Consider the following 17,581-nt stretch of genomic DNA (forward strand, 5'->3'; position numbering starts at 1 on the left):
TCCAGTTCTCTATTTTTTTTTTCTTAGGCACTACCTGTGTGCCAAGGCCCAGACCAACATCTTTGAACTTCTGCTTCTTTCTTTTTAAAATTTATTTATTTTATTTATTTATTTTTGGCTGCATTGGGTCCCCGTTGCTGCATGCGGGCCCTCCCTAGTTGCGGAGAGTGGGGACTGCCCTTCATTGTGGTGTGCAGGCTTCTCATTGCGGTGGCTTCCCACTGTGGAGCACAGGCTCCGGAGCGCAGGCTCAGCAGCTGTGGCACACGGGCCCAGCCGCTCCGCAGCATGTGGGATCCTCCCGGACCAGGGCTCGAACCCGTGTCCCCTGCGTTGGCAGGCGGACTCTCAACCACTGCGCCACCAGGGAAGCCCAGTTCTCTTAAAGCTTTGTGGGATCTGGACTCAGAAGCATAAAGGCCTGCAGTTCAGATCTGTGGGGGGGAAAACTGAGGCTTGGATGGGACAGACTGTCTCTTACAGGCGAGAGGCTGGTAGTGACTCTTCCCTTCAGCACAAGCTCAGAGTTAGGGGGAGTTCGCGTCTCCAGGTGGACGGCAAAGAACGCAGATCTAGGAACCGTACTAGCCTACAAAACTTTTCCCTAAAAATTCATGTTACTCCTCAGGACCCCAGGGGCTACCCGGCTTCCTGGGTTTTCCGGGAGAGAGAGGAAAACCTGGCCCGGACGGACACCCTGGCAGAAAGGGAGAACACGGAGAACAGGGTTGGCCCGGCTCCCTGGGAGAGCGAGGAGTGAAAGGTGACAAAGGTAAACGCAGCTAATGGCACAGCGATGCAGCATAGATCGTTTTTAGTGTTTGACCAGAACCTATAAGTATGATCCCTGAAAAAATAAAATGGAACTATCCTGCAGCTTGGATTCTGCTGCCTTTTGAATCTATGGTGTTTGTTTTAGGATTTTAAACAAAATGTATTTTCCTTTCCTCCCAATCTTATCCCATATAACTATGGCAAATGAATTGCCCTATTAATAGAAAAAAAATTAACAAGGGCTTTGACTTATAGCTTTTGGGTTTCAGAAAATCTTCTCACCTTTTGGGAAGGGGGTGCAGGCAGGACTCCTGGTCCCCAAACCCTCCTTCAATTTTTCTAAATGAAAAAAACAGTTTTTTTGTTAAGGTCATACGGTCTCTGTCGAAATTACACAACTCAGCATTTGTAGCACAAAAGCAGCCTGAGGCAACACGTAAACAAACAAACATAGCTGTGTTCTGGTAACATTTTATTTATGGGCACTGAAACTTGAACTTCACTTAATTTCACATGTCATAAAGTATTATTCTTATTTTGAGTTCCCTCCCCCAATGATTTAAAAGTGTGAAAGTCATTCACAGCTCATGGATTGTATAAAAACTGGCAGCAGGTGGGATTTGGCCTGTGGGCTGTAGTCTGCTGACCGCTGAACTAGATGAGTCCGCTTTCATCTGGGCCATGAATTGCATCTCTCCCAAGCTTCATTTAAAGAAAAGTTTCCGTTACTATTTTAAAAAAAAGTTTCAAGACCACTGGTGTCAATGTTCTGTGCCCATCCCTGTTAAATATTTACTTTGATCTCTTAGCCATGAGGCTGTGGTGAGTGAAGGTAAGATTTCATTTCTAGTGTTAAGAATGAATGCTTGACAATTTCTAGAAACAAGGTTTTTGTCTTTAAAGCCCTTTGGGAAAATAGCCTCATATTCAATTCAAATTATTTTTAGTTGATTGATCCTACTATTATTTTTTGTTTTACTAGCCTGTAAATTATTTATGTAGAATCAAGGAATCAGAGTCACTCTCTGTTGGCTTAGCTAAGTGATGTTTGCTGTGCTATTGTGTGTCTATATAATTATCCCACTAAAAATATTTAAAATTGGGGTAACGCCAGTGATGTCCTGGTAAGCTGGCTCTCTAAAATAAAGTTTTTTAAAAATGCCCTGATTACTACACTACAGTTTGCTGATTGCCAGGGTGTAAATACTCCCACCATAAATACGCTCAACATGACTGATTTAAAACTACCGATGGTTTAACAACTAGTTTACAAAATTCTTGACTTGTTAGTAAGTGGCTCTCATCAAGCTGAGATGAGCCCACTCCAGCCCACATCTACAACTGGACAGTGTTTGCAGAAATCAGGAGAAATATTGTATACCCTCCCTACCTCTTAGAATTCTCTATGTGGAGAACCAAGTTAAGTGACTGTTCTTTTAATGTAAGGAAAATATTGGAGGCTGGTTAGGAAGGGGAAGATAAGGAACTGGAAAATATGAGATGGACAATTCAAAATTTACAGGATAAAGAGATGTAGTTTTAAACAATTTTATTGAAGTATAGTTGATTTATAATGTGTTCATTTCTGCTCTACAGCAAAAGTGACTCAGTTATACACAGATTCTTTTTCATATTCATTTCCATTATGGTTTATCACAGGATATTGAATATAGTTCCCTGTGCTATATGGTAGAACCCCGCTGTTTATCCATTCTATATATATATCAGTTTGCATCTGCTAATCCCAACCTCCCAGTCCTTGTCTCCCCCACTACTCTTTCCCCTTGGCAACTGCAAGTCTGTTCTCTATGTTTGTGAGTCTGTTTCTATTTCATAGATACGTTCATTTGTCTTGTATTTTAGAATCCACATATAAGTGATTATCATATGGTATTTTTCTTTCTCTTTCTGACTTACCTTGCTTTGTATGATCTCTAGGTCCATCCATATTGCTGCAAAATGGCGTTATTTCATTCTTTTTAATGGCTGAGTAATATTCCATTTTATATATGTAACACAGATGTATTTTAGACCTGGAACTTTTCAAGCCTGTCTCTTTTTACTGAAGACTCTAAGATGAGTTTGGTTGAATTTAGCAAACATTCACTGAGCCCTCAGTGTACACCAGTCCCCTTTGCTGGACAAGTTGGGAAAGGAATGTAAAAGGCATGCCCCTTCCTTTAGGAAGTCAATCAACAATGTTGATACCGTGCAATCTATGAACATAAATACAGTTTAGCAGGTTAAATGGGGATTTGCAAACTGGACGTGAGGAGCTGTAACAGAATAATCACGTGTGTGGTGCTTCCTTTTGTTTTGCTCTTATATAATTAATATCTAAAGGAGCAAGAGGACCCCCAGGATATGAAGGAGAAATGGATATTATTTTGAAAAAGGGGGAAACCGGGGAACCTGGACCTCCTGGAGATGGTGGATTCCCAGGAGAAGAAGGTAAATGCTTATGTTTTTTTAACCATATCAAATAAGTTGACTTCTTTACAGGTCATTCAAACAAGCATGCATATTAGACAACTTTCCAAAAAAAAACTGTAATTCGGAGATTAGGAAAGGTCATTCTTTAGATAAAAATAAAAACATACACTAAAGAACCTCATGGTACTTTTCTTTCCATGCTAGAACTTAGCTGTAGTTCATATGTGTTTATAGATTTGGATATTCCAAACTTGAATCAGTCCAGACAGAGACATGAAATACTGGTACCAGGTTTAAGGTATTCCTGGTTTTGCTGGCTGATCTTAAAATGAGTAGCACAGTGACTGTCCGGATCATTTCAGTGGGTGCTACTCAGCCTTCAGTGAGCATCCCTTGGGGCCCTTGTTAAAACACAGATGCTCAGTCAGCAGGTGTGGGGCGGGTCTGCCTCTGACTTTCTAACAAGCCCCTCGCTGCCTGTGCTGCTGGTCCTCAGAAACACCCCAGAGCAAGGATTTTGACAACCACGTTTGTGTTTTCTTTTCCCAGTTTAGACTTAATTTGAATGGGACCTGGGTTCTTTTGTTGGCCCTCTCCTTAACGAGTTAGAGAACAAATGTTTTAAGTCCTCTGGTTAAGTCCTTCCTCATCTGTAAAATGAGCATGTTAAAATAAAGCAAGTGGGCTTCCCTAGTGGCGCAGTGGTTGAGAGTCCGCCTGCCGATGCAGGGGACGCGGGTTCGTGCCCCGGTCCGGGAAGATCCCACATGCCGCGGGGCGGCTGAGCCCGTGAGCCGTGGCCTCTGAGCCTGCGCGTCCGGAGCCTGTGCTCTGCAACGGGAGAGGCCACAACAGTGAGGCCCGCGTACCACAAAACAAAACAAAACAAAACAAATAAAGCAAGTGATGCTGCTCACTCCCCCCGGGGTAGCCTTGAGTCTCTTCATGGGCAGCTCCTTTTTTTTTTGTTGTTGTTGGGGTACGCGGGCCTCTCACTGCCGTGGCCTCTCCCGTTGCGGAGCACAGGCTCCGGATGCACAGGCTCAGCGGCCACGACTCACGGGCCCAGCCGCCCCGCGGCATGTGGGATCTTCCCGGACGGGGGCACGAACCCGTGTCCCCTGCATCGGCAGGCGGACTCTTAACCACTGCGCCACCAGGGAAGCCCTGGGCAGCTCCTTTTACAGTGAGGTCACGGAAGCCAGAAACCCGTTGTGATGCAGCTTAGGGCAGGAATTAGGACTCCCAGTTCCTGGGAGATGGCTTTGTCTCCTATAAGCAGGACCAAGACCCACAGCCTAACTCTCGCCTGTCACGATAGTTTAACTATCCCCTAAAGTTCAAGAGATTTCCTCCAAGAGGTCTGTAACACTTCTAACCCCATCAGGTGATAAAGGCCATCCTGGGATACAAGGGAAGAAAGGAGAGCCAGGAAGCTGTGGACCACCTGGATTTCACAGAGGGGAGCCTGGGAGGAAAGGGCAGCCAGGCCTTCCTGGACCCCCAGGCCCTCCAGGCTCACCTGGGCTGAGAGGGCTCATTGGCTTTCCGGGATTTCCAGGTGACCAGGTAAGCAACTGCTGTTTTGGAAGGAAAGAAATAATAATACCTTTCTGCTCTCGGGATGCCCGTAAGTCATCTTACTTTGCCAGTGTACATCACAGTCCTTCACTGGCTTTTAGAATGTAAGGAGTTGGTCAGGGGAAGAATGGAAACTTCTAGAAGGCCATGATGTAACTGTAATTCTGGCCAGTGCTTATGCCTGGTTCCGGTGACATAAATGATCAAGTCACTTACTCCACATTCTACCCCCAGCCTTGTTTAAACAGCTCCATAGAGACTTGCTTGAGGACTGTTGGTTTGCCAGCACAAAGAGTCATCTGAAAAATGACCCAAATTCTGGTTACTCAGCTTTCCTATCCAATTGCAGACATCATAGATTTTGCTGTAAATATACTTTATCTTTACAATCATGAGCAAAATACCCCTTGAGAACCCAGGAAGTAGAAATGTAGTAGCCTACATCATAATTTCTGGAAAATGTATAATATACTTTGCTACCCATCTTTTGGAATAAAATAGATTTTTCAAGTTTTGGGTATAAAGTATAACAGTTTATTTCATATCAATTTGTTCATTCAAAACTTAAAGTTCAAGTGATGTGATGCAATTACTCTTTTGCAATCAAGTATTGAGATTTGGATGCCCCCTGTTGGTATCACTAATTCTGGAAGAGTTTCGTCAACTTTTAAAACCTAGATGCATGTAGTAGTATGCTTGCAATGCATTTCCAATTTTCTTTACCACTGCAAATTATAAAAACCAAGTTCTTTCTAGAAAATTATAAGTGGATCATGTCAAGCATGCGTCATTTGTATTTGAAATTCAATTACAATCTTATTTCTGTTTCATTAAACTATCAGGGTGAGCCAGGTTCTCCAGGGCCCCCTGGACTTTCAGGAATTGATGGTACAAGAGGACCTAAAGGTATGGTTTGGAGATACAGCAGCCATCCATCAAGCTCATAGTCCTGGGTATTTGTAGCATTGTGAGCAAGTACCTCTGGCATGAAAAGTAAAGTATATCAAACAAACTGCAACATTCAAAGAGTTCTTTTTAGACTCTACTAGATAGTCAAACAAGACCTAAATCATCTATATTTGTCATTCAGATCTAAGGGTACCATATAGAAAACAGCATGCTTGCAGGCATAGCATAATTTCCTCCTTGGTGGGAGTACTCTCAGCTGTCCTAGTGACTGCAGCTCTATAAATGACAGCTCAGGTGCCAGGAGACGGATCCGCATTGGTGGTCCGTGGCCCCGTGCCCCATAGGAGCCAGTATCTCTTCTAAGGACTCCATAGGTACAGCTTTTGGCGACCCAGTTACAAGAGTCACGGTACACAGAGAAGGCCAAAGCCATGACTTCCCACCAAGTGCTAATAGTTCAGTTAAGAATCCCTGGGCCACACATAATTTACAGTTGAGTTATCTTTACCATAAGCCAAGGGTCAGCAAATGTGTTTTTCTCAAAGGGCCGGGTCATAAATATCTTCAGCTGTGTGGCCTCTGCTATAACAGCTGTGCATGAAAGCACACACAGCATGAAAGCAGCCTTAGACAATATGCAAACAAAGGGCTGTAGCTGTGTTCCAATAAAACTTTCTTTGCAACAGGCTGCAGGCTGGATTTGGCCTCACAGACCTTAGTTTAATTTGTGCCAAAGACAGTATTGCCTTGTAACACAATTTACATTCTGCCTTTATCAGGTTTCCAGAGAAATAGGAACAGGAAGTTAACCCAAGGTAAAAAATGTCCTCAGAGAAAGAGAGATTTCGTTAACCCTTTATCCAGACAAACAAAACAAACAAATCCAGGGCATCTTAAATTGCAGCGTTTACACAAAAGCTTTAATATTTTTACTGTTTTTGTGTACCATTGGGTTAATATTTTTCTTTAAATCTACTTTAAAATGATTCACCTTTTTAACCTTAGCCTTAATCTCACTATCTGTGAATTCACAGGCTTGTGGTACAGTTATATTTTATCTTAATACAGATTAAAATAAATAACTTTAAAATCAGAAACAGTGATTAGTGAACCACCTAAAAATCTTCTCCCTTACTACCAGTGAAACATGCTTTACGCTTTGAGAGACACTCCATAAATAACATGATAATTGCTGTAAGAAAAAAATGAACTGTGAACATGTATTTATTCAGAAAGAATAACTTAGATCTTCTCTTTAGAAATAGTTACAGATAGGGAAGTTTTCATATTTTATTTTGACATTTTATAGCTTCAGTCAGTGTTCAGAACTCAGTCCTCTTCTACTCATCTATCCATTTATTATAGACCCTTTGCCTCTCTCAAAGAACAAACCTATTTCTTCTTGTTTCCTTCCTACTTGTATCTGGCCATGTTTGCAAGGAAACAAAATGCAGTGAAGGTACTTGGAGTAAAAGCTGTCTCGTGGAGCCCACAGATAAGATAGTTCTGCAGGACCATAGTCTGAAGGAACCTAGCCCTTGGGAAATCCATGGATTTTTCTCTTGTGACTTTTCTCCGTGGTCTGTTTTTTACTTACCTGCCTACCAATTGGCTTTATCACTCTCTATTCAGTATCCTTTCTGGATGTGTTTGGATTGCACTTGATCATGCTGTCTATTAGGACGTCGTGAAAATGCTTTTGATTTCTGCCTCAATAGGCAAGGGCCTCAAGTTCTTACTTTTTATTACAATTCCTAAAGGAAAGACTGGCCGACCTGGGATGGACCAGATTCATACCCTTCAAACGATTAACCACAATTATGAGTAGGGTCAGGTGGAAGAGAACCTACCACAGGTGTGGGTGGGACCCCTTAAAAGGGGTGTTCGTGTGTAGATGCTTTAAAACATGCCTAATTAGCTCTCTTCTTCTCTTGTGATCCCATCAATTTCTTGCCCTTCCCTACCATACCATTTTGAGTCCTCCATTTGTAGTTGGCTCCCAGCTATAATGTAAGTCCTTGTGTCTGGAAGGATGCAGCAGCAGTGTGGAACAGCTCTGTGGGACTGTAGGGGTCACTGCCTACAATTGCCTACAATGGCCTCCAAAGTGCCATCTCTTGTGAAGTCATCAGTAAGATGACTTGTGATTTCGGTTTTTTACAAGGACACCGAGTTGAGCTTCCTTGAAGAGAGCTTGAAATGTGATTGCAGCAGCTGAAACAGTGACAGTTTCTTTCTTTTCCTAAAAAACAATATAAGGATACTCAATGCCAAGTAATTTCTTAAATAGATCCCTAAATTTGAAATTATTTTAGAAAATTTAAACTTATTAAGATCTATAGTTTCTTATGACTGTTATGAACTATAAAATAGTGTGTGTGTGTGTGTGTGTGTGTGTTTAATCACAGCTTGCATCTATGTTTCTATTTGTTCTTATGTAAGAAAAAAAAAAAAGCATTGTTTCAAAAATCCTCTCCTGGAACATTGAGGATAGACTATAAAGGGAAGTATCATGAAAGTTATTAAGTCACTTGTATGAACAAAATTAAACTCTCTTAAATAATGTTATGTGCATTTTATCACTTACAGGATACAAAGGGGAACCTGCAAGTCAGTTTGGCCTACCTGGTCCAAAGGGTGAGCCAGGTAGCCCTGGATATCCAGGTATAGCTACATACTTTTCTTATTAAAACAAAAAAGAGTAAGTTTGGTTTGAAAAATAGTGCAATTACTTGATCTTCCTAGCTGGCAATGGTTGTATCAGTATTATATTCTCCCTTCACTCATTAAGATACCTATCAGAAGGATTATGTATAAGCACTGGCCTAGGAGGACACCAGGATTATACACCAGCAACTCACCATCTTTTCTCCACTATGGCTCCCATGACCTAGGATGTTAACAACACACTTCCCTAGGCATGCCCAGATTTTGGCAGGGTCAAAAATGATTATTGCAAGCAATTAAAATTTGGACTGTTCTGCAAATCTATAACTAAAAATGATACATTAACAATGACCACTCTGCTGACTACAGCTGCAGGTTGTCATTCCAGCCCTTTCTTTCCTACTCAGAAAAGCATAGGCGAGGGACTTCCCTGGGGGTCCAGTGGTTAGGACTCTGCACTTCCCTGCAGGGCGCACGGGTTCGATCCCTGGTCGAGGAACTAAGATCCCACAAGCCTCATGGTGTGGCCAAAGAAAAAAGAAAAGCACAGGTGAACGCCCTGAGGCGTGCAGTTGCTGAGTTATGATTGAATACCTCATTTACTAAGTATCTAGTTTACTCAAAACCAAACCAAAGAAACGTAAAGCCTCATCATCAACAACAAATCTCAGTCTTTCAAAACAGCACTTCATTTATCAGCAACAATAGATGTGTAATCCCTCAGAACAGATTGTGATGTTCCAGAGAGTTCCTGCTCTCCGGTAGAGGTTGTGGCTCGTTACAGTAGACGCCCCACAGCTGACAAAACATACACATGCTTTTACTTAGTAATGCCACGTGTAGGAATATATCTTAAGTCAATAATCAGACAAATGTACAAAGCTCTGTGCACAGGGATATCCACTGCCTGGAAGGAATTTGTTTCTCCACAGCTGATTGGTTCAATAAGTGATGCCCAGTGTCATTCAGCTGATAGTGGACAGGTTAGCAGCCAGGCTTGTATTTAGATGGGTCCACTGTAAATTAAAATACCTCATATTAATCGTTTTGTGTATTACCTTAAAATTCTCTTTGGCAGTGGCCATGTCTCATTCCATACAACAGAAAGAATATCTGAGAAGAACTATTATGGGAAATTTTATTTCTTTATTTTTATTTATTTATTTACTTTAAAGAATAAATCAATTTTTTAATTATTTTTAACTTCGGAAATTTTATAGATTTTTTTTTTTTTTTGTGGTACGTGGGCCTCTCACTGCTGTGGCCTCTCCCGTTGTGGAGCACAGGCTCCGGACACACAGGCTCAGTGGCCGTGGCTCACGGGCCCAGCCGCTCCGCGGCATGTGGGATCCTTCCGGACCGGGGCACGAACCTGCGTCCCCTGCATCTGCAGGCAGACTCTCAACCACTGCGCCACCAGGGAAGCCCTATAGATTTTGAGTCGTCTTTACACTCTATAAACATCCACAATTCAGTAAATTATGGACACTGGGAAGGAACGTTTAAAATAAGGAGAATGAATTAATCTTTGTTTTTATACCATAAGATTACTAAAATGGAAGTCTAACAGGAAAACAAGCTATTGCACTGGCAAAAACTTCCTTCCCCACTCCCTTTCATACGGGTCCTTTACCTCTGGCATGGTCAAATAGATTTAGGTAATATAATATTTTGACTGAAATGTACAGCTTACGTGTACATTTGGAGGGGAAAATAGCTTTGAGGTTAGCATTGTGGAGGCTCATAAAAAGTACCAGAGGGAGGTCTCAGAAAGGAAAATCACTGGTTCAAAGTCAACCTCCTTTACCACTGAGCATATGGTCTTGGGCAAGTTGCTTATCATCTTTGAGCTATTTTCTCACCTGTAAACTGGCCCTATGCATATTACAGGTTGTTCTGAGGATCAAATGAGATTCCTTGAAAGCAATTTATAAACTAAAAATTGCTACACAAATGGAAAGTGTAATTCATCATTGTCAGCAGTCAGCAAAACATGAAGAGATTTTTCCACACTTACTGGTATTTTTATGTAAACCTTTAAGACAGTAAGATTTTATAAGCTAAAAAGAGTCCAAAATGGAAACCTTTGATATTACCTAATATTCTAAGTTAAAAATCATAGAACTGAGTTATTTTATGTGTAGGCTAACTTTTTCAAGAAAATTTGCCTTGGTGTAATTTCTCTGGTCTCCTGTGGTTGTCACCGTTTAAATGGTTCCCTTTCCCAAATGCCATAGCTTTTGCTTAAAGTTTTAAAATTGCATCATATGTTATTCACCAGCACAGAGTTTACCTAAACATGCAATTTCCATTGGCTTGAAAAAAGCTGCATTGAATGTGAACAAGCCTATCAAGAAGGCGTAGATCTGCAGCCTGTCTCAGGGGACTTTATATGATTGTATTGGGTTCAGTTCTACCTCCTTTTCTCTATTTCAGAGAGAAAATACAGTACAGCTTAACTCACAGGTTCTGTTCTTAATATAACTGTGATTGGAGAGGCAAGGCTTTAATATTTCAGTTTCTTCATTTGGAGGTGGGAAAAGGCTGCCTTCCCTTTACCACAGGAATATTTTCAGGATGAAGAAAACAATACACAGTGAAGCTCATAGATCTCAAATTTGATTGGGAACAAGTATAGACTAACATAGGCTTGTTTCTCTTGTGTGTTATAATAAATAGTGACTATGACCCCCGTGGGTTTGTAAATACAGAACCATATATTTTATTTGCAGATTCAACTGGTCATTTTCAGCACAGACTATTGGTTTATCCTACAAATATAAATTGTATTGATATTAAAGTCATACATTATAAATAAACACATGGGGAAGTCATCTTCTCTAGTAATCAAAGAAATGTAATTTAAAGGAAGTCTGAAATATCATTTCATCCTTACTAAATTAGCAAGAAAACAAATCAACAAATTAGAAAGTCCTCAGTGAGCACATGGAATGATGGTCTTGGGGCTGTGTGTGGGTGACATGTAGGGCTGTGAGCTGGTAGAGCATTTATCCAAACCATTTGGCAACCTCTGTCAAGAACCAAATGCTGAATGGTCTGTTCTAGAAGACTCAGAACAGTTGGGCCTTTCTCTTCAGCACGTCACTGTCCTGAGAAGGGGACTGTAGTAGGTTTTTTTTTAACCTAATAGATGTATCCACCAGATGTAATGTGTGGTTCTGGAATGGGACCTGGTGTGGACTCACCGGCTGTGAAGGACATTGAGGGGACGATTGAGAAAACTCAAATATGGAAGGAGGATTATATGATATTAAGGGTCATTATTAATTTTCTTGGCTGTGATAATGTTACTTTGGCCACATAGGAAAATGTTATTTTTCAGACTTACCTCCTGAAATATTTAGGGATGAAATTCCACGATGTCTGTGATTTACTTTAAAATCCTTGAGCATTTAAAAATGCATTAAAAAGAACCAAAAATTCTACTCTTAGGAATTTTTCCTGAGGAAATAATTTAATAGGAGAAAAAATTGATTAAAGATGTATAAAGATCATTATGCATAACAGCAAGAGTTAGAAATAACATGGATGGCCAACAGTAGAGAAAATTAGATTAATTAATTTAATTAGGGTTAACTCAATAAGCTATCAGCCAGTTATTTAAAAACAGTAATTAGGAAAATGATATCAAACTTGGAAAATTACTTATAATGCAATGCTAGCTAATTAAAAAATCAGAATATAAAATTGTAGGCCTTATTTGCACATTTGTTATACATATGAAACACTGTATTAAATTGGTGGGATTATAGGTGTTTTGTTTTCCATTTTTCCTTAATGTTATCTTTTCAACAGAAAAATTGTACATGTAAAAAAGTAAGAATAGAAAAGAAAGAGCTGAAGTTGGAGGTTTTATAGATTCACCACCTTGAAGAGCAACTACAACTACTCAGATGTTTGGTCCTTTTTTCTTTAGGACATTTGGGAGCACCTGGAGAGCAGGGCTTGCCCGGTGTTCAAGGACCTGGAGGACCACCCGGAAGGCCAGGACTGCCTGGCTCCTCTGGACCAGCGGGGTGTCCAGGTACCTCGAAAGGAGCCTGGAGAGTTCCCGGGCACTCATCTATCTCTTGGTGTAGGGGAAGAAGCTGGCTCTGCCATTTCCCCAACCTGTGACTTTGGACAAGTCACTTAAATGTACTATTCCTCACCTGTAAATTGGAGATAGACCAATATCACTGAGTTGGTCCGGGAGTAAACGAAGACAGTGCCTGTCACGCACCTAGGAAGATACCAGGCACAAAGTGATGGTCTGACAGAGGAAAGCTCCTTTCCAGCCTTCCCTCGTGCACCTACCATTCAGGAGGCTGGTTTCCTATTCTCTTTTAGACTTAAGCCGAACAGCACACATTCAACACAACATTTTAACGGCTTCTCCTCTTGCCAATTCAGAATCAAGTGAGCATTTCAAATCATAATTGGCAACTTTAATCACTCAAGTGTATTTTCTCCTCTTGAGATTAAGTTAGGAGGTCTAGAAAGAAAAAGTAATAAAACAGTATCCCGGTTACCCATAGATTAAGAATATAGATGACCTTCCCATTTCACAAAACTCATATCGTCTGGGTGTCTGCAAAACCTCCCTGTCGTCCTCAGGTAATCCAGGGCTGCCTGGGCTGCAGGGACATCCAGGAGAAATGGGGGATCCTGGGCCAAGAGGCCTCGTGGGGGATCCAGGGGCACCAGGTCTTCCGGGAATAAAAGGTAAGTCAAAAGGAGGCCCGACCCATCAGAAAGCTCCCCCCGGTGATGCTCCCACAAGTTCACAGTGCCTTTCTAGCACCCTGATGACATGCTCTGGGGCCTGGCTCTTTCCAAGGATGCCTGTTGCCGCCTCCTGTTCTTTGTTACTTGGGCAGCGCTTGCCTGGTCTCTTGACCCGCTCTACCAAAATGATGCTGCCCCCTCATTTTTTTTAACATCTTTATTGGAGTATAATTGCTTTACAATGGTGTGTTAGTTTCTGCTATATAACAAAGTGAATCAGCTATACATATACGTATATCCCCATGTCTCCTCCCCCTTGTGTCTCCCTCCCACCCTCCTCATCCCACCCTCTACGTGGACACAAAGCACCGAGCCGATCTCGCTGTGCAGATCTCGCTATGCAGCTGCATTTCCCCTATTGTTTTCCATGATGTTCCAGCCTTTTCATTTATTTTTTCCCCAGATAGTCAAGCTCCTGTTATGTCCTAGATTCTAGGACACAGTTAATTGTGTGATACTAGGCACACAATTTTGAAGAAAATAGACATGGTTCCTGCCTTCACAGAGCTCACAGTTTAGTAGGGGAGACAGATATTAAATGTATTTTTGTCAGTTGTGCAAAGGAAAAGGAAAAGAGTAAGATGCTATGGAGAAAGAGGAATTAATATTTATTATCTTTGTTTGATAGAGAAACATTTTTTTCCTGGTTAAGTTTTTTCCCTTTAAAAGTATAGTAGACTTGGGCTTCCCTGGTGGTGCAGTGGTTGAGAGTCCACCTGCCGACGCAGGGGACACGGGTTCGTGCCCCGGTCCGGGAAGATCCCACATGCCGCGGAGCGGCTGGGCCCGTGAGCCATGGCCGCTGAGCCTGCGTGTCCGGAGCCTGTGCTCCGCAGCAGGAGAGGCCACAACAGTGAGAGGCCCGCGTACCGCAAAAAAAAAAAAAAAGTATAGTAGACTGGTAATAATATAGGTCTGGTGGGATAGAATAGAATAGAATAGAATAGAATAATTTGTTATTAACAAATATTCACGCCCCTCCATACAGCCCTGGTACTTATTCCTTTTCAGTCGATTTCTTTCATTTTAGAATTTTTTTTTTCCCATGGGTACCTTGTGTATACCTCTAGCATAACACGTTGTATCATATTTGTTTGTTTAGAGGTCTTTTTTAAAAAGCAAGAATCATTTTTTTAAATTGAAGTATAGTTGATTTACAATGTTTTGTTAGTTTCAGGTGTACAGCAAAGTGATTCAGTTATACATACATATATTTTTTTTCAGATTCTTTTCCCTTATAGGTTATTTAAAAATATTGATTTTGGTTCCCTGTGCTATATAGCAGGTCCCTGTTGGTTATCTATTTTATATATAGTAGTGTGTATATGTTAATCCCAAACTCCTAATTTATCCCTCCACCCCTTCCCCCTTTGGTAACCACAAGTTTATTTTCTATGTCTGTGTGTCTGTTTCTATTTTGAATATAAGTTCATTTGTATCGTTTTTTTTTTAGATTCCACATATAAGCAACAGCATATCATATTTGTCTTTCATTGTCTGGCTTGCTTCACTCAGTATGATAATCTCTAGGTCCATCCTTGTTGCTGCAAATGGCATTATTTCATTCTTTTTTATGGCTGAGTAATATTCCTCTGTGTATATGTTACCACATCTTCTTTATCCATTCATCTGTCAGTGGACATTTAGGTTGCATTCATGTCTTGGCTATTGTAAATAGTGCTGCAATGAATGTTGGGGTGCATGTATCTTTTTCGAATTATGGTTTTCTCTGGATATATGCCCAGGAGTGGGATTACAGGATCATACGGTAGCTCTGTTTTTAGTTTTAAGAACTATTTTTTGTATCCTGGAACCAGTATATTCCTAGTAAGTCTGTTGGTTGGTTATTGTAAGTATTTATTTATTTTTAGAAATAAATAAAAATTTAAATATATTTATAAATTTAAAAAAATTTATAAATTTATTTTTATAAATAAATACAATTATTAATTAATGGAAAAATAGAGAATGAACAACTGAACAAGTAGCTATGAGGCTGAGAGTCTGTCCTCACTTTGATCAATAGTTGAAGGGTCAAGCCTTACTTGGTAGATTTCTATAACTGAGACCCCTCTCTCTCCTTCCTCCTTTTTCCTCCCACTTACCTTCTGCTCGTTGGCCCATACATACACTAAATTTTGGTCAAATAAAAAGTACTTCCTCTCAGAAGAATTGGAAATCCCTTCTTTTGGGCTTAGTCAGTCTATTGTTTTGCAAATCCAAGTAATGTTTCTCCATGCTCTCACCTCTTCACTCATCAGATAGATTTCAAATAACTCCAGTTGTCCAGCAAGTAGTAGTGTGGTGGTAAGTATTACCTGGTGCCTCTGTACAGAGGGAAGCCATTTAGTTTGAAGAGTTGGTATACTTACGAATTTCTATGCAGCCAAATAAGCAGACAGGAAAAGCTCCCACCACAAGATACCTTTGTACTGTCCCCCTTCCTCTTCACTGGCATTTTTAGTAATGTGAAGTATAGTGATTGGTGATAAATTTAGGGTTCCAAGCAAAATAATTCTGTATTTTTAAGAGTTTCACTGGTTCTTGTGGCTGTTTCCTGTCTCTGGCAATCCCTATAGCCCTGGCGGGATATTCTTTGATGCTCTTTTGAGTGTCTGGAGGACAAAAATTGATAAAGAACCAAAAGAAAACGTTTTCCATTACTTCTGCTGCATGTCCACTTCTTCTTACCCTCCTAGTTTAGTGAAATGGCAAGGATTTTCAAGTGTCCTGGTGCCATTTTCTGCACTCAGTTTGATAAAAATGACAAGGTTCATGTTGCTATTGTTGATTCTTCCTTCCCTTGAATTAGTTCACATTTATCACATAACTTCAGTATATGTTATTAAAAAACTAATAGCTAATGAATTTGACAGAACAACAAAATTATCTCCAATTACATCATAATTCGATGCTATGAAATAATAAGTTTGTTAAGAAGAGAAGGTGAGAAAATGAATATATCAACCCAGATATTCATACCAGTGCACAGACGGTTGCTGCAGTGATGCTTCCTGACCATGCAGGGACACTGTTTCCCTGCAAACAGCCCAGTGAACAGCACAGTCTTTAAAAAAAAACCCCACAAAACAGTGAAATACATTCCTAGGAATGAAAACGTCTCCAATATAAATCCATTGTTGCAGTTTATCATGCTGATAGAAAAATGAACCACACTCGGGCAGAAACGCTTTGAACTGAGAAACTAAATATTTGAAGTATGTTCTAAATAAGTCAAAGGGACTGATTATCTTGTTTGAACAAACCAGCTGCTGAACTCAAAGTTGTTTGCTCCACTGGAACAAGCCATATGGACTCTTGAGTCTTGCTTGTGTTCAATCAGATTTAAACTTTAACTTCAACATATGTAAAAATGGCTTGATGCCTAGACTTAAATTTTCCAGTACCTATGCCTCTAAAAGGAAGATGCTCGATTTCCTAGTTAGGCATTCATATAAGAATATAATAATGGAGGGCTTCCCTGGTGGCGCAGTGGTTAAGAATCTACCTGCCAATGCAGGGGACACGGGTTCGAGCCCTGGTCCGGGAAGATCCCACATGCCACGGAGCAACTAAGCCCGTGCGGCACAACTACTGAGCCTGTGCTCTAGAGCCCGCGAGCCACAACTACTGAGCCCATGTGCCACAATTACTGAAGCCCGCACGCCTAGAGCCCATGCTCCGCAGCAATAGAAGCTACCTCAGTGAGAAGCCTGCGCACCACAACGAAGAGTAGCCCCCGCTCACCACAACTAGAGAAAGCCTGTGCGCAGGAACAAAGACCCAACGCAGCCAAAAATAAATAAATAAATTTATTTTTTAAAAAAGAATGTAATAATGGAAACCTAGAATGATAAGCTTTAGCATGAGAATGTGTAAAGAATGTGGACTGGGTTATTTTGGTGGGTGGCAGGTAAACTATTTCATAAGAAAAAAGCACCTAGAAATGTCTTTTATCAGCATAGAAATGCGGGGCACCTTACAGCCGTGAAAACCACAGAAATATCCTCCCTCCTTTTCTACAACTAGTGTCCTCCCTCTCCCGCCTCCACAGCACTTACCACTCTTGAGGTAATTGCCTGTTCGTTCTGTCAGGTCAGGGATTGTTTCTCTCTTGCTCTCATTGTCTGGTCAGCTCCTGTCACTAAGTGCATTTGGGGACTGAAACTTCGCTGTTAGGGGACCATGTCTTAGGCTCTTGTGTGTCCCCTTGGTAGGCACTCGTGTATTTTCTGAATCAAAAAAGAATCCAATCTTATTTCAGAATCTGTTTTGATACGTTTTCCACTTCGTTCAGCCTTGACCTGTAGTCACAAAGAAAGGTCTCTCTTTCCCTTCGGCTTTCAGGTTAGGGTGACCAGCTGTCCCACTTTGCCTGGGACGGAGGGGGTGCTCAGGACACAGAACTTCCAGTGCTAGAACTATAAGA

General features: G+C 41.0%; 1 protein-coding gene across 6 annotated transcripts in view; it reads left to right on the forward strand.

The window, feature by feature from the left end:
- COL4A4 (collagen type IV alpha 4 chain) overlaps positions 1–17,581 on the forward strand; it is a 140,645-nt gene that overhangs the window by 96,240 nt on the left and 26,824 nt on the right. For all 6 annotated transcript variants that reach the window (XR_003793820.1, XM_029224501.1, XM_029224503.1 and 3 more), the window contains 7 exons: positions 629–772; positions 3,118–3,225; positions 4,595–4,776; positions 5,631–5,694; positions 8,287–8,361; positions 12,302–12,409; positions 12,982–13,089. Coding sequence is in view for 5 of the 6 variants with exons in the window: in XM_029224501.1 (XP_029080334.1) it covers positions 629–772; positions 3,118–3,225; positions 4,595–4,776; positions 5,631–5,694; positions 8,287–8,361; positions 12,302–12,409; positions 12,982–13,089 (789 nt within the window). In the remaining variant the exon portion in view is untranslated. The remainder of the gene's footprint in view (positions 1–628; positions 773–3,117; positions 3,226–4,594; positions 4,777–5,630; positions 5,695–8,286; positions 8,362–12,301; positions 12,410–12,981; positions 13,090–17,581) is intronic.

The sequence above is a fragment of the Monodon monoceros genome, unplaced genomic scaffold (genome assembly GCF_005190385.1).
Source record: "Monodon monoceros isolate NGI ecotype Baffin Bay Population unplaced genomic scaffold, NGI_Narwhal_1 Super_Scaffold_16, whole genome shotgun sequence".
In the NCBI taxonomy this organism is placed as follows: Eukaryota; Metazoa; Chordata; class Mammalia; order Artiodactyla; family Monodontidae; genus Monodon; species Monodon monoceros.